This window comes from Oncorhynchus mykiss, chromosome 1 (genome assembly GCF_057628025.1).
Source record: "Oncorhynchus mykiss isolate SJ-2025 chromosome 1, ASM5762802v1, whole genome shotgun sequence".
NCBI lineage: Eukaryota > Metazoa > Chordata > Actinopteri > Salmoniformes > Salmonidae > Oncorhynchus > Oncorhynchus mykiss.
Genome location: NC_143022.1, coordinates 70,402,395 through 70,427,881, shown reverse-complemented (window position 1 = coordinate 70,427,881; position 25,487 = coordinate 70,402,395). Strand labels below are relative to the sequence as shown.

Below are 25,487 nucleotides of genomic sequence, written 5' to 3'. Positions count from 1 at the left end.
ATAGGCCTATGCAGTGTGTTGATGAAAAGTTTGTTTCTGTCTAAATTGGAAAGTTTTTTTTTTTTTAAACAAATGAACTATTCACTTTGGTTTAATTAGAATTCATACTATTAATGCAAGATCTGGAAATAATTGTCCATAGCTTAATATATTAGTGTATTTTAGACAATATGACTATTGCCAAACCCAATACAGTTTCATATTTCAACTGGGGATTTGAGTAAACAGTCTAATATTATCACACACTGAACAGAGAATTGTTGTTGAACAATGTGTTGGAGTGTGTTTGCAGGTTACATTGAAACTATTGCATTTGTTTTCCCCTAATCCAGATGATGGGATTGAGATTTCATTCAGGATGAAATAAAAATATAATTTCACCCTTCTGTATGGTCCTCTAGGAGGCAGCATCATTCTTGAATTTGAGAATACATGTAATAACAGAGTAGTGGCCAATATGAACATATTTTAAGAGTTTAAATTGAAAAGTTGTTATTTTTTAATTATAGGGGACTACAAGAGATGGTGATGAAAAATTCGAATTAAAATGTACTATCACACATATGCAGAAATTCAATAGGCTAATCATGATTTGTTTCACACATATTGTTTTTAATATGATGAGTTTTGAGTCTTGTACCACAATGTACCACAATCTACTAGGACATATCAATACATGAAATAGAAACATTTAAAAACACATGCACAGACCAAAGAATAAGTAAAACCTGTCTTGGCAGCAGAGAGAATGTTTAGCAGTTTTAAAGCACATTTCCTGCAATTCTATAGGTCCCTTATTATTTCTATATACTTTATATTTGGTTTTAGTGGTTTAAGTTTACACTGAAAGCGTTTTTCCATCCCAATTTTAACTATTCTTTTTTTTTTTTTTTGTACTTTTGGGGTTGCAATGCACAAAAAATGTCCCGACTCCCGACCCACAGTTTGGAAAACAGTGGGCTAGGCTACACTTTAGTGATAGTGAGTGCTGAAACTAACTGTCCTCTGTCATGAACACTGACCTTTACATAATACATTTTCATCAACGACTTGTTCCCACCCTTTCTGTACCACTCAAGGAAGCTTGAAAGAAAAGGATCCGGCTCTGGTCAAGTTCTGCGTGCAGCAGGGGAGCAGAATATGGCTGCACATAAAAACGGGAGTTTGATACATATAATAAATAGAGCCAGTGTATTCTTCAAAAACGGCAGTTACCGAAAGAGAATTTTATTGACCTCTCTGAAACCTGTTCAGTGTCAGAGGCGAACAGTCTCCAGTATCGGCGATAGGAACACGAACTTGACACCGCACTTGAGCTCAAATCTCGCTGGATGGTCATACAACGAGTTGTACGAATTGTCTGTGAAAGATCCGGAAACCTTTTGGGGATCAATTGCTAAAGAGAGGCTTACATGGAATAAACCATTCGATCAAGTGAGGGACTGCGAAATTACTAGTGGGAAAATCAATTGGTTTCTTGGGGGACAGTTGAACGTTTCTGGTAAGAATTGCCATCCCCTTTTATTATTATTATTGGCAACACTAAATATTTACTACCCCATTGCATTACAGCCTTTCTACATAGACTGGAAGTGCGTGCTCAAGCCTTATTTTCTTCTAGGATTAAGTTATTGTATTGTTTTTGTTTGTGTGGATCTTAAGGTTTGCTAACTATGTTTAATGTACATTATGCTTACTGGACAGCCCCCCAAATACTGGACAGTAAGTTACATTAGCTCATCCATTTAATTGGCAGTGAATTGTTTGGATGTGCATGTTGCCAAGCATCCTGACAGAGTCGCCCTGGTCTGGGAGAGGGATGAACCTGGGACGGAGGTAAAGGTCACCTATAGGTAAGTTCATGCCTATGCAAGGACCTTCAACAGGGTGGGGGACTATTATAAAGTAATGCTTATCTTGGAAAGCTTGAGATATGATATAGATTAGAGTCATCTGAATGAATTAATCCACATCATTCAGCAGAGGAGCTGGAATTTATACTGATCTGTGCAACAGAGTAGGAGGTATCAAACCAAAATACTCCACATTCCACACTGATGTTTAACCAGAGATGATTGCCTCCAGATGTAGGATCTTCATTTCAGCCAGTTTGCTACAGCATGAAAATAATCCTGCGGCAACAGGAATTGTGAATTATTAACCTCAAATACACTACAAGTTTAAAATGTCCTGGGTAATCACATTAAGATCCTACATCTGTATCCTGTAAAAATATCATCTTGTCCTCTGTCAAGTATCCATGTTAGGTTCTGTTTTGTTTTTAGTTTATGCTATACTGTAAAGGGTAGGAGGAAACATGGCAGAGATTCAGCAGTAATATCTAAATATTTACAATATTCCAAACAGTTCTCTAGATATGCACAGTGAGATGTTCAGCTGTGCCAAAGAAGAACTGGATAAGAACCATGTTCTGGATCTGCATGGATATATTGTTAACTTTAATATTGTATAGTACATAAATAGCATGACATTAAACCTTTATTGATACAGGGAATACCAATTGATACCAGGGTCTCTTGTTCAATGATGTCCTGTGTTACAACAATCAGCAAATCACGAAGGCTTCAATACTTCCATTACAATTTGCATTATGAATGAGACACCATATGTACTTTATTGTTGATGAGATTAAATTATAAGGAAGTGCTGTTGAAATTGCAAAATCATTTTTGGCTGGGTGTCACAGTTATTGTGTAAGGTGGTAGTGTGAGATTTCAAAATGAGGCCTTTCAGCAATAAAGCTGCTTCCTGGATCAGAATGTAAACAGGAAGCTGTGGGGTGTCCAACTGAACGTTCACTAGACATGAAACTGAAAGTGTACTGGAAGGTAATTTCAGTGCTCCCAAAAATTATTAATCATAGTTATCCATTGTTCAGTGCCTCAAAGGAGCCTCAAAGTCACTAATATACATCTTCCTATATGGCTTGCAAGGAGTAGGGATTTAAAGTAGTTCTCAAAGACTCTCATTTTACAACAAAATACTTATTCGGTTGTCACCATAGGATAACCCTTTTGGCTTCCATGTAGAACCCTCTGTGGAAAGGCTTCTAAATAGAACCCCAAAAAGTTCTACCTGGAACCAAAAATGGTTCTTCAAATGCTTCTCCTATGGAGACAGCCGAAGAACCCTTTTAGGTTCTAGATAGCACCTTTTTTTCCTAAGAGTGTACACTTCAGATAGTGTTTGATGGAATCAATACAGAATACATAACTTACAGACACAACAATAGTTGAGGTAACTATTGCTCCAAGTAATAACTTCTGTCTGAACTTTATACAACTTTTCTACAGGGAGCTACTTGAGACTACCTGCCGCCTAGCCAACACCCTGAAGAGGCATGGGGTCAACAAAGGTGACCGGGTGGCCATTTATATGCCAGTGTCGCCCATCGCTGTGGCTGCCATGCTTGCGTGTGCTCGTATCGGTGCTGTGCACACGGTGGTGTTTGCTGGGTTCAGCTCAGAGGCCCTGGCTGGGAGGATTCAGGATGGTGAGTGATACTGGGCCTGGACTCATGTTTGACTGAGATGAACTCTTTAGAAATGTTAGTTGCTGCAGGGGGTGCTGAGATGTTGGCCAGGGTAGGGGTAGCCAGGTGGAAAGCATGGCTAGCCGTGGAAAAATGCTTATTGAAATGATCGATTATCATGGATTTATTGGTGGTGACAGTGTTTCCTATCCTCAGTGCAGTGGGCAGCTGGGAGGAGGTGCTCTTATTCTCCATGGACTTTACATTGTCCCAAAACTTTTGGAAATTAGTGCTACAGGAAGAAAATGTCTGCTTGAAAAAGCTAACCTTAGCTTTCCTAATCTCATGGTCCAGTTGGTAACCCAAGAATGTATTTCAAGGACGTTTGTGTTTTGTATACAGATGCTCCCTTTAAAGCCCAAACATGACATTTGAATGGTTGACTGAACACAAGGGAAGGGCACAAGGGCATTTAAATTGTGCATGCATGTAGCTATTCAAGTTAAAATAAAAAATGAGAGATTTTCGAGGTTGTTATCTGTAATCATACAAAGCTGACATAATACTTGAGCTTTGCACCTTTAAATAAAGCGTAATCATAGAGTTTACAGGAATTTCAGCTTTTCTATTCAAAGGCACGGGATGAATGTCTGATAGTTAAACAGGATATAGCTCCAATGGCCATGACCCCTAAAATGGCTTGACTGAATGGCTGCCAAGTTCTCTGCACTCCCAAGTGAGTCATTATGCATAGAGCAATGTCAGATTTTTTAAATTGAACATGCTCTTGGCCATTGTATCTGGGATACACCAGTCATCAAGTTTCCTCCCCTTTTTCCCAACTTAACTCCAGTGAGAAACTAACCTGTTTTACTCAAATGCTACTAACATCATGAGACTAGGCAGGGCTGTTTAATTTCAAGCTGCATTTTGCGGTCAGACAGAAACCAGGCCAATTTAGAAAGATCAAACACAAGGCCAGCAGTTTAGGACACAAACTGAAGGATGAGACAGAAAGCTAGGAGCAGCATGTCATCTCAAACCTTTATAACATGTGCAGTACAGTACTGAGTGTACAAAACATTAGGAACACCTGCTCTTTCCATGACAAACTATCCAGGTGAAAGCTATGATCCATTATAGATGTCACTTGTTAAATCCATTTCTTGAAGGGGAAGAGACATGTTAAATAAGGACTTTTAACCCTTGAGACACGGATCATGTATGTGTGCCATTCAGAGGGTGAATGGGCAAGGCAAAATATTTAAGTGCCTTTGAATGGGGTATGGTGGTAGGTGCCAGACGCACCGGTTTGAGTGTGTCAAGAACTGCAGCTCTGCTGTGTTTTTTACCCTCAACAGTTTCCTGTCTATATCAAGAATGGTCCACCACCCAAAGGACATCCAGCCAACTTGACACAGCTGTGGGAGGCATTGGAGTCAACGTGGGCCAGCATCCCTGTAGAACGCTTGTAGAGTCCATGTCCTAACGAATTGAGGCTGTTCTGAGGAAAAACGGGGTGGAACCTCAAAGAGAACCAACAGATAGCAATTAGGCCTATTGACATCTTGCAATTGTTAGAAGCTGCTTGCATTTTCTCAAAGTACTTCATATTCTCAATTAGACTGTGTAGTGATGTGTCCGCATGATCTCAGATCTCTCAGACTGTGTTCCCCATCTCCCTGCAGCCCAGTGTAAAGCTGTGATCACGTGTAACCAAGGTGTGAGGGGAGGCCGGTTCATAGACCTGAAACCTACAGTAGATGCTGCAGTGAAGAACTGCCCCAATGTCCAGCATGTGTTTCTGGCCCAGAGGACCACTAACCCAACTCCCATGGGCAAACTAGACATCCCATTGGAGGAGGTAATACTTGTTCTTCATTCTTCTTATTGTGCCATGGAGGAGGTAATACTGAGTCTGAGTAGCGGGACAAGCCAGTGGCAGTCCTGTAACGGGATCAGATTGCATTGCCGCCAAGCTCTGCACACAGATGGAAGTGGGGAACTGAGAGAACCGTTTTGCGATGTCATCTGTCATGTTAAGATCTGTTATGAAAGATCTCTTTATTTGTCTTTCCTTTCATCTGCCATTGTCACTGACAAGATGAAACACCTTGAGGTGTTTTGTCTTCAAGAACAACCTGTGTACAGTCCCGTTGAACAAAGTGCATAGACAGACCTACTATGAGAGGAGCATGATGACATAACACACATTTAACTTGAAGCAAATCAAGTGTAATCCCACTGCATTTAGTAATTCCACTGCAAGAAACATTCCTATCACCAAACCATACCTCCAGTCTCCCACTCTTTCCCTCTCTGTCTCAGGCGATGGCCAGTGAGTCGGCACAGTGTGCTCCAGAGCCTATGGGCAGTGAGGAGATGCTTTTTATGCTCCACACGTCAGGCAGTACAGGCAAGCCCAAGGGCATTGTCCACACACAGGCTGGCTATCTGCTCTATGCTGCACTGACTCACCAGGTATGTCTTCAGTTAACCCCTCTACGGAATACTTCTTACTTTAGAGAAGCAAATGCAGGTATGGTGCCTTCCTTAAAATGGTGATGTGGCAGAAAATATGCATCTGTTTAGCTGATAAATAGAACCGACTATAAAAGGAGGAGGAAGGCCCAATTACTGTGTTGTCTGAGAATGTTTTGATGAGGGCTACAGAAAGGGGGCTACAGACAGGGCAGTTTGAACAATATCAATATTCTGCCACATGGTTTGGCATAGCTTAGATCAGAACAATGAATTCAGTGTTCCCCTTTCGTGAGAGAAGCCCCATTCCATATTCTGGGTCAAAATTAGCCCCCTTTGACTGACAAATAAAAACATCTGTTTTCTCCCTGCTTTTCGATGCTGGTGAGCATGTTGTGCTTGGTGGGATTGACAGACACAAAGCTTACATGCTGTTAGTGATAATAATAGAATGAAAATACAGCTATGAATCTGCACGAGATGTGCTGCTAATTTCTAAGTAGCTTACCAGCTCAGACCCGAACAGACGTTTGGCAATTGCTCGCACTGTCTCTTTTTGGCATGTTGGCTGTTTAGATTCAAATAACAGACAAAGCTGCTTTATATCTGTATCCCCCTGAAACAGACTGGGCCTCTTGGGACCATGCCAAAGAGAGACCTGTTGCTGTTGCCAGGCTGTTAAGCAGTTCTGCCCAGAGAACTATCAATGTGGCAGCCATGTTGTGTGGGAAAGCCTGTATACGTTAGCCAGAATTAGTCAGAATTTCGCAATCTTGTAATTTTGATGATTTCATTGTCTGGAAAAGTACAGCATTGCTCAATGGACCTTGTCTCTAACCTTACGTGCTCTTGTTCTTGCAGTATGTCTTCGACTACCATCCGGGCGATGTGTTTGGCTGTGTGGCAGACATTGGCTGGGTGACTGGTCATAGCTATGTGGTGTATGGTCCTCTGTGTAATGGTGCCACCACGGTCCTCTTTGAGAGCACTCCTGTGTACCCAGACCCCGGTGAGCTATAACAGTACAAGTACAAGGGCTGCACCCTGACAATATCTGATTGACGTACTCGTCCACTATTAATCATTAAGATGTGTCTACAACTGTTACATTGAGACAGATGATACTTTGGCAGGAGACTTTGACATACAGCATCAAAGTTTGTCCCTTATTTTCTGGTGCTTTTTACTCACTTGTCCTCTTTACCAGAGGTCATAGAGTTTTACAGGTCGTATCCACAGAGAGATAGCCAGGTGACTTGTTACCAGCTGGGTGGGTGTCACAGCTTTTGGCAGTATTGGAATACTTATTCACTGGGCTAGGGGCAATAAGGGACAAAATTCATTATTGTTTTTGATTCTATTTTTATAGACAAGTTAGAAGTTCTATATTATTTATGCAGGTGTTAAGACGTTCTGTTGCTATGTGTGCTAGAACTAATGTATAACTATTACCGTAATACGCAATATTTTTCTTTCTATAACCCGCGGATAACTTGTATATGTAGTGTTTGGGACAACAAGAAAACCTTAGAAATGTGAATAAAGTGGATCACTGTAGTTGTAACTGGCTTCGCTGGCATTTCTCCAGTGTTGCGTGACTCATTAACTGTCTTGATGACAATTTTCTTCTTTGTTTATTACCAAGGCTTGTCGACTGAAGGAGTGCTTCAAAGTGATATAGTTAATTGTTAAGGTTTGCTGTCAACTTTGTAGTGATATGACATTGGCCCATGCCCTCAATAGCCTTGGCAAAATAGGACATTTCCTGTTCTTGTTTCTGTGTCACTATTTAGTGGATTATGGAAACAGGAAGGATATATTTTGCGTGTGTGTGTATTCCTTTACCATAATGACCATGTGCCTTTGTCCCCTCAGGGCGATACTGGGAAACAGTGCAGCGTCTGGGCATTAACCAGTTCTACGGTGCTCCCACTGCCATCAGGCTGCTGCTGAAATATGAGGAGAGCTGGGTCAAAAAGTACGACAGGTCCTCCCTCAAGACCCTCGGCTCTGGTGAGACACTAGATCAGTGCCCCCTGCATAATAATTTGCCAATGAGCACACAGTTGATCCTACCAGATGAATGAAATAACTGATCAACTGCTCTGTATGCAATTGAGTTGCATTGTTGCAACTCAATTACAAATTCAAAGTCAGTGGCTTTGCGCATTATGGAAACTTGACTTGGTTCCAGTGATTCCTGTCAGTGTTACAATGACCTTAATAAGCAATTCATCTCAGAGTTCTTGGCTATAGCTATCATCACATTCATAGGCCAACATGCTCATAAGTCATATCAGTTCAAAGCATTTCATATCTTTATTATTATTGTCTTATTACGGAAATACTCTATTAGTAAAAAAGTAGCCCATTATCTAAATAATACAGAATGTTTATGCCTAGAGTACATTTCACAATATCTTAAACTAGCTCTGAGTGTGCCCAGAGCTGGGTGTACTGTATTGAATGTACCTGTCTTCTTGCAGTGGGGGAGCCTATTAATCACGAGGCATGGGAGTGGTTCTACAACGTGGTGGGAGATGGAAGATGCCCCCTAGTGGATACATGGTGGCAGACAGGTAACATCAGGGCGGCTGAATGTCTTGGCCAAGGTTGTTTGATGTGGTAAATGCTTCAACTTTAATTGCCTTTGAGATTTTATAATGCACAATTAAGCTAACATGTTTTATTGCACTACCATGTAGGACATCATAATACGCTACATTACATGACATGGAACAAAGGGCTTATCAAAGGCATATAAAAATCAGGTCAAGTTACGTTTGTAAGAAGGAGACAATCATCACTTGAAAAGCAAGCTTATTTTGTGCATCAAATGAATGCCAACGCCTGTGCTCTGATGTTGCATGCTGGTGGAGGAGAAAGCTCTGCCTCTAAAGCGCATCTTGATTTGTTATGGTGGTTTCTGTGCTGATCTAGACAATAAGTCTGTCTGATACTCTGTTTACTGGTGGTTTAACCCTAATTTGTGATTAGCACAATGTACATCTGCACTGAAAATGAATTAAAATACCCCCCCCCCTCACCCCCAACACACTTACCCCCTTCTCCCCGACTCTCCCAACCGCCAGCGGGTGGAGGCTCTCCAGTGAGGACTGGCAGGAGTGAAGTGGGGAGGGTCATGACCTAATTCCTCAAAAATCACTTTCTGGGGTTTTCTCCATGGGCGTATGTGCTAAGTCTTTTGAGGGGGGCTGGAGAGTGAGGTTCTTCCAAAGGCTTAATATCAAAATGAGGTGTAATTGTCTTGTACAGTACTGCAATTCCTTTTTTATTAAGGTGATTATCACTTATTACTAATTTGCCATAACCACAGGGGTTCAACCCTCACCCTCTTCCCCATCAGCAAAACATAGACAATCTGTAGCGCAGCCAGACTTAGGTCAAATGCAGTACATATCAACTACTCTCCAATATGTCAGCTGCACATCCCTTTAACCCTCCTTATTGCACTTCTCCATGCATCTCCTCTCTCTCTCTCTCTCTGTCCCCAGAGACGGGAGGTGTGTGTATTGCTCCAAGGCCAGCTGAAAAGGGTGCTGAAATTGTTCCGGCCATGGCCATGAGGCCCTTCTTTGGCATTCAGCCTGTTCTCATGGAGGAGAAGGTGACCTGTCTGTGCTGAATTCAAATCAATTCAACTGTCTTGCTTTTTCTGAATGAAATGGTCAATTTGTATAATTTTTTTTAACAGATTTTACTTAAGAGAAAACTTAAGAGAAAAATATCAAATGTATTTGTTCTATGTTCATCATTAAGACGCAACCTTAAATGTTTTACCTTCCATTTTTGTGAATCAAGTCCTTGTGAAATGTAGTCAGTGGTATTACCGCATTCTCCTCTGACGGCATTCTGGGACTTTGGACTCTCGTTCTTCAGAAGCCATAAAAAGTATAACAATTCAAGCTGGACCATGTCCAACTGCTCCAAGGAAATTCCACTCTTCCCCTCCTCAACTGTGTGACCTCGTTCGTCGTTCAAAAGTTGAAAACAGGTTAACAATCACAAGGCCACCAGGCGGAATACCAGGGTACATTCTCAAAGCATGCACAGACCAGCTGGCTAGTGTCTTCACAGACATTTTCAATCTCTCCTTGTCCCAGTCTGTAATCCCAACATGTTTCAAGCTGGCCACCCTCGTCCCGGTTCCCAAGAGCTCCAAGGTAACCTGCCTAAATGACTACCACCCTGTAGCACTCAGATCTGTAATTATGAAGTGCTTTGAAGGCTGGTCATGACACACATCAACACCATCATCCCAGACACCCTAGACCCACTCCAATTTGCATACCGCCCCAACAGATCCATAGATGACACAATCTCAATTGCACTTCAACACTGCCCTCTCCCACCTGGACAAGAGGGGAAATAACAATGGGAGAATGCTGTTCATAGACTACAGCTCAGAGTTCAATACCATAGTTCCCTCCAAGCTCATCACCAAGCTAGGGACCCTGGGACTGAACCCCTCCCTCTGCTACTGGATCCTATACTTCCTGGTGGCTCGGCCCCTGGTGATGAAGGTAGGCATCAACACCATCGCCACGCTGACCGTAAAGACGGGGGCCCCTCAGGGGTGTGTGCTTAGTTCCATCTTGTACTCCCTGTTCACCCATGACTGTGTGGCCACGCATGACTCCAACACCATTATCAAGTTTGCTGATGACATGACGGTGGAGTCCTGATCACCAAAGGTGATGAGTCAGCCTACAGGGAGGAGGTCAGAGACTTAGCAGTGTGGTGCGAGGACGACAACCTCTCCCTCAATGTCAGTAAGACCAATGAGCTGACCGTGGACTATAGTGCAAAGAGGGGAGAGCACGCCCCCATCCATATTGACGGAGCTGTTGTGGAGCAGGTCGAGAGCTTCAAGTTCATTGGCGTACACATCACTAAGGACTTCACATGGTCCACACACACACACACAGTTGTGAAAAGGGCATGGCAAAGCCTCTTCCCCCTCAAGAGGCTGAAAATATTTGGCATGGGTCCTCGAATCCTCCAAAAGTTCTACAGCTGCACCATCGAGAGCATTGTGACTGTCTGCATCACTGCTTGGTATGGCAAATGCACCGCCCTTGACCGCAAAGTGCCACAGAGGGTGGTAGGGACATCCCAGTACATCACCGGGGCCAAGCTCCATGACATCGAGGACCCCTATAACAGGCGGTGTCAGAGGAAACCCTGAAAAATTGCCAAAGACTCCAGCCACCCAAGTCATAGACTATTCATTCTGCTACCGCTTCTACCCCCAAGCCATAAGATTGCTATAGCCAGACTTCTAAATAGTAAATTAAATGGTACCAGAACTATCTGCACTGACTCTACGCACACCCACTAGACTATATATACACACCATATATACACTCACTCACACACACTACCTTGACACTCCCACACATTCACATACACTACATACGTACACACACACAACACAAACACATGTACACATTACACACACACGCACACTCACACACTTTTACACTCATCATTTGCTGCTGCTGCTCTGTTATGTATTTTACTCTTATTATTATTATCTATCGTGATGCCTAGTCACTTTACCCTGCCTTCATGTACATATTTACCTCTTCACATTGATCTGGTATTGGTACTCCCTGTATATAGCTCCACATTGATCTGGTACCGGTACTCCCTGTATATAGCTCCACATTGATCTGGTACTGGTACTCCCTGTATATAGCTCCAGATTGACCTGGTATTGGTACTCCTTGTATATAGCTCCACGTTGATCTGGTATTGGTACTCCCTGTATGTTGCTCCACATTGATCTGGTATTGGTACTCCCTGTATATAGCTCCACATTGATCTGGTATTGGGTACTCCCTGTATATAGCTCTACATCGGCACATGTGACAAATACAATTAGATTTGGATTTGAACTGGTATTTTAAAGCACTAAGTACTGTACGTTAGACACTAATTGTGGGACAGTGGTAGATGGGTCACACCCGCCTTACCGCCTTTCACATGGCAATTAAAACTAGCCAGCATATGCTTCCCTTTCCTTGATTAACACATTTACAGGGCTTTGTTGGAGTGGTAACGTGATCTCAACTTTATTTCCCCTCTCCGTGTCTTTTACTAGTAATTTCAGTTAACAGTAAAACTACACGCAGTACTGTATAACCTTCATGCACTGAATTTCTATGTATTGTTGTTAGCAATGTGTTTTACTGTAGAGGTTGATCTTTATGAACAGACACATTCTTATTGTTATTATTGTTGTGACATGCTTGCTGCATGATTTTTTTTAATGCACTTGTAATGTGTTAAGGTGCGTGAATGAGGACCCAAAAGCGAATTAACGTAAACAGAGCTTCTTTAATAACAAAACAAACGTAGGCTCAGATGGACCGGCAGATTCCGACAGGACAGGACAAGGTTGCAGCAAACATGACGATAGTCTGGTTCAGGCATGAATAACACAAACAAGAATCCGACAAAGACAGGAACAAAAACAGAGAGAGATATAGAGGACTAATCAGAGGGAAAAAGGGAACAGGTGGGAAAAGGGGTGACGAGGTAGTTAGGAGGAGACAAGGAACAGCTGGGGGAAAGAGGGGGAGAAAAGGTAACCTAATAACGACCAGCAGAGGGAGACAGGGTGAAGGGAAAGGACAGAAACAAGACACAACATGACAATACATGACTGTACCCCCCCACTCACCGAGCGCCTCCTGGCGCACTCGAGGAGGAAACCTGGCGGCAACGGAGGAAATCATTGATCAGCGCACGGTCCAGCACGTCCCGAGAGGGAACCCAACTCCTCTCCTCAGGACCGTACCCCTCCCAATCTACTAGGTACTGATGACCACGGCCCCGAGGACGCATGTCCAAAATCCTACGGACCCTGTAGATGGGTGCGCCCTCGACAAGGATGGGGGGGGGGGGGAAGACGAGCGGGGGCGCGAAGAACGGGCTTGACACAGGAGACATGGAAGACCGGGTGGACGCGACGAAGATATCGCGGAAGAAGAAGTCGAACTGCGACAGGATTAATGATCTGAGCAATACGGAACGGACCAATGAACCGCGGGGTCAACTTGCGAGAAGCGGTCTTAAGGGGAAGGTTCTGAGTGGAGAGCCAAACTCTCTGACCGCGACAATATCTAGGACTCTTAGTTCTACGCTTATTAGCAGCCCTCACAGTCTGCGCCCTATAACGGCAAAGTGCAGACCTGACCCTCTTCCAGGTGCGCTCGCAACGTTGGACAAAAGCCTGAGCGGAGGGGACGCTGGACTCGGCGAACTGAGATGAGAACAGCGGAGGCTGGTACCCGAGGCTACTCTGAAAAGGAGATAGCCCGGTCGCAGACGAAGGAAGCGAGTTGTGGGCGTATTCTGCCCAGGGGAGCTGTTCTGACCAAGACGCAGGGTTGCGAAATGAAAGACTGCGTAAGATGCGACCAATAGTCTGATTGGCCCGTTCTGCTTGACCGTTAGACTGGGGGTGAAAGCCGGAAGAGAGACTGACGGAAGCCCCAATCAAACGGCAAAACTCCCTCCAAAATTGAGACGTGAATTGCGGACCTCTGTCCGAAACGACGTCTGACGGAAGGCCATGAATTCTGAAAACATTCTCGATGATGATTTGTGCCGTCTCTTTAGCAGAAGGAAGCTTAGCAAGGGGAATAAAATGAGCCGCCTTAGAGAACCTGTCAACAACCGTAAGAATAACAGTCTTCCCCGCTGACGAAGGCAGTCCGGTGACAAAATCTAAGGCGATGTGAGACCACGGTCGAGAGGGAATGGGAAGCGGCCTGAGACGGCCGGCAGGAGGGGAGTTACCGGACTTAGTCTGCGCGCAGACCGAACAAGCAGCCACGAAGCGACGCGTGTCATGCTCCCGGGTGGGCCACCAAAAACGCTGGCGAATGGAAGCAAGCGTACCCCGAACGCCAGGGTGGCCGGCTAACTTGGCAGAGTGAGCCCACTGAAGAACGGCCAGACGAGTAGGAACAGGAACGAAAAGAAGGTTCCTAGGACAAGCGCGCGGCGACGGAGTTTGAGTGAGTGCTTGCTTTACCTGCCTCTCAATTCCCCAGACAGTCAACCCGACAACACGCCCCTCAGGGAGAATCCCCTCGGGGTCAGTGGAGGCTACTGAAGAACTGAAGAGACGAGATAAAGCATCAGGCTTGATGTTCTTAGAGCCCGGACGATAAGAAATCACAAACTCGAAACGAGCGAAAAACAGCGCCCAGCGCGCCTGACGCGCATTAAGTCGTTTGGCAGAACGGATGTACTCAAGGTTCCTATGGTCAGTCCAAACGACAAAAGGAATGGTCGCCCCCTCCAACCACTGTCGCCATTCGCCTAGGGCTAAGCGGATGGCGAGCAGTTCGCGGTTTCCCACATCATAGTTACGTTCCGACGGCGACAGGCGATGAGAAAAATACGCGCAAGGGTGGACCTTGTCGTCAGAGAGGGAGCGCTGAGAAAGAATGGCTCCCACGCCCACCTCTGACGCGTCAACCTCGACAACGAACTGTCTAGTGACGTCAGGTGTAACAAGGATAGGTGCGGATGTAAAACGATTCTTGAGGAGATCAAAAGCTCCCTGGGCGGAAACGGACCACTTAAAGCACGTCTTGACAGAAGTAAGGGCTGTGAGAGGGGCTGCCACCTGACCGAAATTACGGATGAAACGACGATAGAAGTTCGCGAAGCCGAGAAAGCGCTGCAGCTCGACGCGTGACCTAGGGACGGGCCAATCAATGACAGCTTGGACCTTAGCGGGATCCATCTTAATGCCTTCAGCGGAAATAACAGAACCGAGAAATGTGACGGAGGAGGCATGAAAAGAGCACTTCTCAGCCTTCACAAAAAGACAATTCTCTAAAAGGCGCTGGAGGACACGTCGAACGTGCTGAACATGAATCTGGAGTGACGGTGAAAAAATCAGGATATCGTCAAGGTAAACGAAAACAAAAATGTTCAGCATGTCTCTCAGGACATCATTGACTAATGCCTGAAAGACAGCTGGAGCGTTAGCGAGGCCGAAAGGAAGAACCCGGTATTCAAAGTGCCCTAACGGAGTGTTAAACGCCGTCTTCCACTCGTCCCCCTCCCTGATGCGCACGAGATGGTAAGCGTTACGAAGGTCCAACTTAGTGAAAAACCTGGCTCCCTGCAGGATCTCGAAGGCTGAAGACATAAGAGGAAGCGGATAACGATTCTTCACTGTTATGTCATTCAGCCCTCGATAATCTATGCAGGGGCGCAGGGACCCGTCCTTCTTCTTAACAAAAAAAAACCCCGCTCCGGCGGGAGAGGAGGAGGGGACTATGGTACCGGCGGCAAGAGCTACAGACAAATAATCTTCGAGAGCCTTACGTTCGGGAGCCGACAGAGAGTATAGTCTACCCCGGGGGGGAGTGGTTCCCGGAAGGAGATCAATACTACAATCATACGACCGGTGTGGAGGAAGAGAAGTGGCCCTGGACCGACTGAACACCGTGCGCAGATCGTGATATTCCTCCGGCACCCCTGTCAAATCACCAGGCTCCTCCTGTGAAGAAGAGACAGAGGAAACAGGAGGGATAGCAGACATTAAACATTTCACATGACAAGAGACGTTCCAGGAGAGGATAGAATTACTAGACCAATTAATAGAAGGATTATGACAAACTAGCCAGGGATGGCCCAAAACAACAGGTGTAAAAGGTGAACGAAAAATTAAAAAAGAAATGGTTTCGCTATGATTACCAGAAACAGTGAGGGTTAAAGGTAGCGTCTCACGCTGAATCCTGGGGAGAGGACTACCATCCAGGGCGAACAAGGCCGTGGACTCCCTTAACTGTCTGAGAGGAATGTCATGTTCCCGAGCCCAGGTCTCGTCCATAAAACAGCCCTCCGCCCCAGAGTCTATTAAGGCACTGCAGGAAGCTGACGAACCGGTCCAGCGTAGATGGACCGACAAGGTAGTGCAGGATCTTGAAGGAGAGACAGGAGTAGTAGCGCTCACCAGTAGCCCTCCGCTTACTGATGAGCTCTGGCTTTTACTGGACATGAAGTGACAAAATGACCAGCAGAACCGCAATAGAGACAGAGGCGGTTGGTGATTCTCCGTTCCCTCTCCTTAGTCGAGATGCGGATACCTCCCAGCTGCATAGGCTCAGCACCCGAGCCGGCAGAGGAAGATGGTAGTGATGCGGAGAGGGGGGCAACGGAGAACGCGAGCTCCTTTCCACGAGCTCGGTGACGAAGATCAACCCGTCGCTCAATGCGAATAGCGAGTTCAATCAAGGAATCCACGCTGGAAGGAACCTCCCGGGAGAGAATCTCATCCTTTACCTCTGCGCGGAGACCCTCCAGAAAACGAGCGAGCAAAGCCGGCTCGTTCCAGCCACTGGAGGCAGCAAGAGTGCGAAACTCAATAGAGTAGTCTGTTATGGATCGATTACCTTGACATAGGGAAGACAGGACCCTGGAAGCCTCCTCCCCAAAAACAGATCGATCAAAAACCCGTATCATCTCCTCCTTAAAGTCCTGATACTGGTTAGTACACTCAGCCCTTGCCTCCCAGATTGCCGTGCCCCACTCACGAGCCCGTCCAGTAAGGAGAGATATGACGTAGGCGACACGAGCAGTGCTCCTGGAGTAAGTGTTGGGCTGGAGAGAAAACGCAATATCACACTGGGTGAGGAACGAGCGGCATTCAGTGGGCTCCCCAGAGTAACACGGCGGGTTATTGATTCTGGGCTCCGGAGATTCGAAAGCCCTGGAAGTGGCCGGTGGATCGAGGCGGAGATGGTGAACCTGTTCTGTGAGGTTGGAGACTTGGGTGGCCAGGGTCTCAACGGCATGTCGAGCAGCAGACAATTCCTGCTCGTGTCTGCCTAGCATCGCTCCCTGGATCTCGACGGCTGAGTGGAGAGGATCCGAAGTCGCTGGGTCCATTCTTGGTCGGATTCTTCTGTTAGGTGCGTGAATGAGGACCCAAAAGCGAATTAACGTAAACAGAGCTTCTTTAATAACAAAACAAACGTAGGCTCAGATGGACCGGCAGATTCCGACAGGACAGGACAAGGTTGCAGCAAACATGACGATAGTCTGGTTCAGGCATGAATAACACAAACAAGAATCCGACAAAGACAGGAACAAAAACAGAGAGAGATATAGAGGACTAATCAGAGGGAAAAAGGGAACAGGTGGGAAAAGGGGTGACGAGGTAGTTAGGAGGAGACAAGGAACAGCTGGGGGAAAGAGGGGGAGAAAAGGTAACCTAATAACGACCAGCAGAGGGAGACAGGGTGAAGGGAAAGGACAGAAACAAGACACAACATGACAATACATGACATAATGTTTGTTTACATTCTATACTGATTCATTTTATTAATTCAAATGTTTTATTGTGTGAGAACCTAATAAGTTATTAAAATGTTTGATTCATTTGATTCATTCCTTTTATCACCAACAGGGTAAGCCTATATCAGGAAATGATGTCAGTGGAGCCCTTTGTATTGGCCAACCATGGCCTGGAATGGCCCGGACCATCTTTGGGGACCACAAGAGATTTGTGGATGCATACTTCAAACCATATCCTGGTGAGTTGGCCTAATTCCATTTCCCTGTGGGCTCCTCTCTTTTTTTACATTTATTTTATATCACCTTTATTTAGCCAGGTAGGCCAGTTGAGAACAAGTTCTCATTTACAACTGCGACCTGGCCAAGATAAAGCAAAGCAGAAATGTAGAAGAGTAGGGAGGTAGGCTATGTACAGGTACAGTGATCAGTAAGCTACTCAGACAGCTGAGGCTTAAAGTTAGAGAGGGAGATATAAGACGCCAGCTTCAGAGATGTTTGCCATTCGTTCCAGTCATTGGCAGCAGAGAACTGGAAGGAAAGACAGCCAAAGGAAGTGTTGGCTTTGTTGGATGACCAGCGCAATATACCTGCTGGAGCGCGTGCTATGGGTGGGTGTTGCTATGGTGACCAGTGAGCTGAGATAAGGCGGGGATTTACCTAGCAAAGACTTATAGATGACCTGGAGCCAGTGGGTTTGGCGACGGATATGTAGTGAGGGCCAGCCAACGAGAGCATACAGGTTGCAGTGGTGGGTAATATATGGGGCTTTGGTGATAAAACTGATGGCACTGTGATAGACTACATCCAGTTTGCTGAGTAGAGTGTTGGGGGCTATTTTGTAAATGACATCACTGAAGTCAAGGATTGGTAGGATAGTCAGTTTTACTGACTATCCTATGTTGGCGGCATGAGTGAAGGAGGCTTTGTTCAGAAATAGGAAGCCAATTCTAGATTTAATTTTGGATTGGGGATGCTTAATGTGAGTCTGGAAGGAGAGTTTACAGTCTAACCAGACACCTAGGTATTTAGAGTTGTCCACATGTTCTAGGTCAGAACCGTCCAGAGTAGTGATGCTAATCGGGCGGGAGGGTGCAGGCAGCAATCGTTTGAAGAGCGTGCACTTAGTTTTACCAGCATTTAAAAGCAGTTGGAGGCCACGGAAGGAGTGTTGTATGGCGTTGAAGCTCATCTGGAGGTTTGTTAGCACAGTGTCCAAAGAAGGGCCAGATGTATACAGAATGGTGTTGTCTGCGTAGAGGTGGATCAGAGAATCACCAGCAGCAAGAGCGACATCATTGATATATATATAGAGTAAAGAGTCGGCCCGAGTCAGTCATTTGAGAAACCAAGGCTATTGAGTCTGCCGATAAGAATGCAGTGATTGACAGAGTCGAAAGCCTTGGCCAGGTCGATGAAGACGGCTGCACAGTACTGCCTTTTATCGATGGAGGATAGGATATCGTTTAGGACCTTGAGCGTGGCTGAGGTGCACCCATGACCAGCTCGGAAACCAGATTGCATAGTGGAGAAGGTACGGTGGGATACGAAATGGTCGGTGATCTGTTTATTAACTTGGCTTTCGAAGATTTTAGAAAGGCAGGGCAGGATGGATATAGATCTTTAACAGTTTGGGTCTAGAGTGTCTCCCCCTTTGAAGAGGGGGACGCCCGAGGCAGCTTTCCAATCTTTGGGGATCTCAGACGATACAAAAGAGAGGTGGAATAGGCTAGTAATAGGGGTTGCAACAATTTCGGTGGATAATTTTAGAAGGAAAGGGTCCAGATTGTCTAGCCCAGCTGATTTGCAGTTCTTTCTAAACATCAGCTGTCTGGATTTGGGTGAAGGAGAAGCGGGGGGTTGGGGGTTGGGCAAGTTGCTGCAGGGGGTATTGAGATGTTGGCCAGGGTAGGGGTAGCCAGGTGGAAAGCAAGGCCAGCCATGGAAAAATGCTTATTATGCTTAGATTTATCGGTGGTGACAGTGTTTCCTATCCTCAGTTCAGTGGACAGCTGGGAGGAGGTGCTCTTATTCTCCATGTACTTTAGTGTCCCAAAACCTTTGGGAATTAGTGATACAGGAAGCACATTTCTGCTTGAAAAAGCTAGCCTTAGCTTTCCTAACTGACTGAGCATTGGTTCATGACTTCCCTGGAAAGTTGCATATCGCGGCGGCTACTCGATGCTAATGCAGAACGCCACAGGATGTTTTTGTGCTGGTCAAGGGCAGTCAAGTCTGGGGTGAACCAAGGGCTATATCTGTTCTTGGTTATACATTTTTTGAATGGGGCACGCTTATTTAAGATGGAGAGGAAAGCACTTTTGAAGAGCAACCAGGCATCCTCTACTGACGGGATGAGGTCAATATCCTTCCAGGAAACCCGGGCCAGGTCAATTAGAAAGGCCTGCTCGCTGAAGTATTTTAGGGAGCGTTTGACAGTGATGAGGGGTGGTCGTTTGACCACGGACCCAGTACACACGCAAGCAATGAGGCAGTGATCACTGAGATCCTGGTTGAAGACAGCAGAGGTGTATTTAGAGGGCAGGTTGGTCAGGATGATATCTAAGAGGGTGCCCATGGTTACCGATTTAGGGTTGTACCTGGTAGGTTCCTTGATGATTTGTGTGAGGTTGAGGGCATCTAGCTTAGATTGTAGGACGGCCAGGGTGTTAAACATGTCCCAGTTTAGGTCACCTAACAGTTCGAACTCTGAAGATAGATGGAGGGCGATCAATTCACATATGGTGTCCAGGGCACAACTGGGGGCCGAGAGGGGTCTATAACAAGCGGCAACGGTGAGAGACTTGTTTTTGGAAAGGTGGATTTTTAAAAGTAGAAGCTCGAATCGTTTGGGCACATACCTGGATAGTATGACAGAACTCTGGATGCTATCTCTGCAGTAGATTGCAACTCCGCTCCCTTTGGCAGTTCTATCTTCTCAGAAAAAATTATAGTTAGGGATGGAAATTTCAGGATTTTTGGTGACCTTACTAAGCCAGGATTCAGACACGGCTAGGACATCCGGGTTTGCGGAGTGTGCTAAAGCAGTGAATAAAACAAACTTAGGGAGGAGGCTTCTAATGTTAACATGCATGAAACCAACGCTTTTATGGTTACAGAAGTCTATAGCTTTAGAAAATAGGTATTTTTGTGAAATCAATTTGAAAATGGTAGATCGTAATCTACAGTGGCAAAGAGAAGATGAGGGCCCTGGTGGAGTGGTGCTAGGAAAATAACCTCTCCCTCAACGTCAACATAACTAAGGAGATGATCGTGGACTTCAGGAGATAGCAGAGAGAGCACCCCCCCATCCACATCGACGGGGCAGCAGTTGAGAGGGTGAAAAGCTTCAAGTTCCTCTGCGTGCACATCACTGACAACCTGAAATGGTAAATTTCACACAGACAGTTTGGTGAAGAAGGCGCAACTGCGCCTCTTCAACCTCAGGAGGCTGAAGAAATTTGCCTTGGCACCCCAAGACCCTCACAAACTTCTACAGATGCACCATTGAGAGCATCCTGTCGGGCTGTATAACCGCCTGGTACGGCAATACACGTGGTCTGCCACTGCGAGGACGATCAGCTGTCCCTCCTGTCTCTCTGTAGCGCTGTCTTAGGCGTCTCAAAGTACGGACATTGCAATTTATTTCCCTGGCCACATCTGCAGTCCTCATGCCTCCTTGCAGCATGCCTAAGGCACGTTCACGCAGATGAGCATGGACCCTGGGCATCTTTCTTTTGGTGTTTTCAGAGTCAGTAGAAAGGCCTCTTTAGAGTCCTAAGTTTTCATAACTGTGACCTTAATTGTTTACCGTCTGTAAGCTGTTAGTGTCTTAACGACCGTTCAAAAGGTGCATGTTCATTACTTGTTGATAGTTCATTGAACAAGCATGGGAAACAGTGTTTAAACCTTTTACAATGAAGATCTGGATTTTTACGAATTATCTTTGAAAGACAGGGACCTGAAAAAGGGACGTTTCTTTTTTTGCTGAGTTTATATACTTTATTTTAGTCTACGCTCATCCTATATAACTACTGCTTTACACAACTTTTTTTTATTCATATGCTGTCCATAATGTCTATTTACACAATTATACACTGAGTGCACAAAACATTATGAACACCTGCTCTTTCCATGTCATATACTGACCAGGTGAATGCAGGTGAAACCTATGATCCCTTATTGATGTCACTTGTTAAATACACTTCTATCAGTGTAGATGAAGGGGATGAGACGGGTTAAAGGAATGTGTTCTTAATGTTTTGTACACTCAGTGTATACAGTTTATTTATATTTTGGATTCCTTGTTAATTATGATATTTCTTAATTGTTTTATTTAAATGTATGTGTATTGTTAGGTATTACTGCCCCGTTGGAGCTAGAAACATAAGCATTTCGCTGCACCTGCGAATAACATCTGCAAATATGTGTACGTGACCAATCAAATTTGATTTGGATTTGATTTGAGATAGCGGGCTAAAAAATAATACCAGTATATTTGTCTAACATGGCAAACAGTGTTGACATTGTTAAGATAACGATTACTAAGACACCTTAGGTCACTGTTTATTACCCAAGTGTGAGCTTTGGAGTTGATTCTATTCCAGGTCATTACTTCACTGGGGATGGAGCATATCGGTCTAAAGAAGGCTACTATCAGATAACTGGGCGTATGGATGACGTAATCAACATTAGTGGCCACCGATTGGGTACTGCTGAAATTGAGGATGCCCTGGTAAGAACTAACACACCTAGCCTATTTGTTACATGAATGGCAGCTGTATGTTCAGTTGACTCACTAATAAAATCAATATCATGATTATGTGAAAGAGTCACTGTACTGTTGTTGTCAATGGGGATTTCTTATACATTTCTTGAATGGTTGTCTTCTGTCTATTAGGATGAACACCCAGCAGTTCCTGAGACTGCGGTGATTGGTATTTCCCATGATATCAAAGGAGAGGGTAAGAATAAAAATATAGACATACAGTGCAAAACCACTATCATCCCACATTAACACGCACAATACACATTTGTTACAGTATGTATGTGAATTGGATATTTCTGGAGCTTTGAAATGGCTTCTAAACCGTTGAATAATAGTACACCAGGAAATGGAAAGCTTTTTAGCTTTGAGTCAAATCTCTCCTTGAATCTAGCCACTGTTCCCCTTGAGTGGAATAGGCACTAGCCTTCAGGTGTGTCAATACTAGTGTAATATACCCAAAACTAAACGAACAGTTACTGAGGTCAATGATATACCCTGAGAAAGTCCTTAGAAGTTTGTTCTTGGTAAACTCTTGACAATCAGCACCACCTTGTAAAGGGAATATGTGGTGCTCTTCATGAGATTAAACCAACCCACATACTAACCAAAAGAAGATCAAGATTGCTAAAATTACATATGTATATATCTATGTACACTGAAATTACATATGTGTACATCTATATGACGATCAAGTGCATTGAAGCTTATTTACAACTTGCAATTCATAGTTACATTCTATCAATGCTTTGTTGCATGTTTTCCTTCCCTTGTACAACAGTTCCCTTTGCCTTTGTGGTTTTGAAAGAAGACCCTTCCCTGAACCACAAAGCAGTCGTTAAAGAGCTGAGAGGCCTGGTGGCCGCTAAGATAGCAAAGTATGCTGTCCCTGACCACTTTCTGGTGAGGATATTCATGCTGCTTGTGATTACTAAACTGTGCATTTATGATAAGTATGTAAAACTGCTGTTGTTGAAGATCCTAGTATATGCCCTGAACCAGACAGCAGTCGTTAAAGATCTGAGAGGCCTGGGGCCACTAAGATAACAAACAAAGTACGCTGTCCCTGACCACTTTCTGGTGAGGACATTCACGCTGTTTGTGGTTACTAAACTGTGCATTCCTGTTATTCAAGGCAGTATGTAAAATTGCTGTTGTTGAAGATCCTATTATATGGAAATGGCATTTGTTTTAAACTAATAATAGATGGTTTCTTTCATCTATCTGTCGTTTGACCTCTTTCAGTTAGTGAAGAGACTTCCCAAGACACGCTCTGGGAAGATCATGAGGAGAATCCTGCGGAAGGTGGCTATGGAGCAGACAGGAGACCTGGGCGATGTGTCCACTCTGGATGACCCATCTGTTGTCGCAGAGATCATCAAGGCCCATGCCCAGTACAAGAGCCTGACATCTCAGAATAAATAATGAAGTAGGCTTTATCACTGCTAAGACGTTGTGTTGGCAACTTGGCACTGGTCACTTGAGTAACAGCTCACTTCACTCACTCCATTCTGAATTTTATACTGTGCTGAAACTGAGTCAGTTTTTTGACCACAGTCCTTCAGTTGTTCACTATGTATGGCTCATTTATATAAGACACAAGACACTCAAGATACACAGTACACCCCTTTCTTTCCCTTTAAGAATCATTATCATAAGGCTAATCTCTCGTGAGAGATTAAGATTATCAAATGCACAGTATTTTTTAACTTTGTTTTTTAAAGAGCCACGCCGATTGGCACGGGTGTTTTTCTGTTGCTCATTAGAAAAACAAGATTTCAGTCTGGGATGTATGTTTCCTGACCGTTGTTCAGCCCATGTTAGTAGGCCAATGGACATTTTAAAATCAAAACACAACTTTCATTTATTTACATGTTGTGATGCACCGATGTTCCAAACTCTGTTTTAGAAGAGACTGACTTTATGAACAAAATTATCAGATTTACACTTTGTAGTCAATTTTGACACTAGAATAACTGTTTCTTACTCATATAGATGTCACATATGCAGTTTTCAAATGGATTCTTGCTTTTTAAAGGCAGTTATCTTTAAAGCTGCAATATGTAAGTCTAAGAAGTGGTATTTTTTCTTTGTGCGCTATTTCTATGCTTCCCCTTCTTAAGTTTCGTTTTTGGGTCTTTTAACTTTCAGTTTTGTTCACCAGCTTCAAACAGCTGAAAATACAATATATTTTTATGAAAAATATATTTCACAGGGGTTTAGATGGTAAAATTACTTTACCTGCTTGTTTTGTCACATCAACTGAAATTAGGCGAACAATTAGACTTTTATCAACCAGGAAATGGCGATTTCTGCATAGTACATATTTTAAATAAGAAAAGGCGCTGTAATAAATTATGAATAATTCATCCAGAATAATGGTGTTTTATATATGTTATCTTTATAAAGGTCCTATTTTAACAAATGTTATGAAATAAAAATAAATGCTCAAGGACGTGTTCACTTGATTGAAACACTTACGCTGTCAGTGTGGAAGTGCTTAGTAATGAGTCTCGTATTACGAACAAATTAATAAAACGACACGTCCTGACCAAACATCCACAGCATGATGGTAAACCCAGGGAGTTATTTCAGAACAGTGAAGAATGCTTCAGGAAACAGTGCCTCGACAGTGGAAAAGTATGTCCGCTAGCAAGGCATTGTTATTTTATAGCAGAACTATGGGAGTACTAACTAACTCTCATAGTAGTAGATGTGAGTTTCTCTTTCAAACAATCCCCTGGCCTTGTACACAGCTAACATTCGCCAAAGCAAGCTAGCTACTAATAGTGCAACCGTAAGTAACAATACAGATGAAGATGAAAAATGATCAGGCCTACTAGTGTACATCTTATTATAGAAATTATTGTTGAAAACTAGTCTAGGTTGGAACTGTTGCTGTTAAAATACAATAATAATAACCGGAATAAACTGTGGCAAACACACTCACACAGTTCTGGGTTGCTCATCTACAACAGGAAGCGGTCTCCTGCCTGACTGAGAAAGCAGTAGATGTTCTGGTCCAGTTTGGCACCACATACCTATGTGAGTCAGGGTTCTCAACTCTGACATACTTAAAAAACAAGTACATAAATAGTTTCAAGGCTGAGCATGACGTCTGTGTTGCACTGTCAAAAACAGAGCCCGGAATAGGCATGTTGCTGTTAAAATACAATACATATTTTTTATTCTGAACTGGAATAAACTGATTGATCACATCGCACAGATATAGACCAGAAAAGGACTGTGTGTGTGATGTGATCAATCAGTTTATTCCAGTTCAGAATAAAAAATATGTATTGTATTTTAACAGCAACACTTCCAAACTAGACTTTCTTTCAACAATAATTTCTACAGTAGGCCTAATCACTTTTCATCTGTACTGTTACTTAGGATTAC

The 25,487-nt window shown here is 44.1% G+C and overlaps 1 protein-coding gene across 3 annotated transcripts; it reads left to right on the top strand.

Annotated features, from left to right (window-relative positions):
• The first annotated feature begins 59 nt into the window (after positions 1-59).
• Positions 60-24,565, top strand: acss1 (acyl-CoA synthetase short chain family member 1). 3 transcript variants are annotated; one of them, XM_021608834.3, is made up of 14 exons: positions 60-1,501; positions 1,757-1,853; positions 3,315-3,514; positions 5,182-5,357; positions 5,822-5,974; positions 6,836-6,983; positions 7,850-7,987; positions 8,461-8,553; positions 9,490-9,602; positions 17,439-17,565; positions 21,931-22,058; positions 22,224-22,287; positions 22,870-22,991; positions 23,334-24,565. In XM_021608834.3, the coding sequence occupies exons 1-14, from the start codon at positions 1,141-1,143 to the stop codon at positions 23,511-23,513; spliced, it is 2,100 nt and encodes a 699-aa protein (XP_021464509.2). In that variant the 5' UTR covers positions 60-1,140; the 3' UTR covers positions 23,514-24,565. The 3 variants fall into 3 exon arrangements, with proteins under 3 accessions (XP_021464509.2, XP_090094042.1, XP_090094046.1); XM_090237916.1 differs by having other exon boundaries at positions 22,870-23,168; XM_090237920.1 differs by having other exon boundaries at positions 991-1,501; positions 1,705-1,853.
• The last annotated feature ends 922 nt before the right edge of the window (positions 24,566-25,487 follow it).

Bases quoted from the DNA above. Each gene is read 5' to 3' on its own strand.
- acss1 (XM_021608834.3), top strand. From the start codon at position 1,141: ATGGCTGCACATAAAAACGGGAGTTTGATACATATAATAAATAGAGCC. The intron at 1,502-1,756 runs GTAAGAATTGCC...TTTAATTGGCAG, and splicing joins GGGACAGTTGAACGTTTCTG to TGAATTGTTTGGATGTGCAT. The intron at 5,358-5,821 runs GTAATACTTGTT...TCTCTGTCTCAG, and splicing joins TAGACATCCCATTGGAGGAG to GCGATGGCCAGTGAGTCGGC.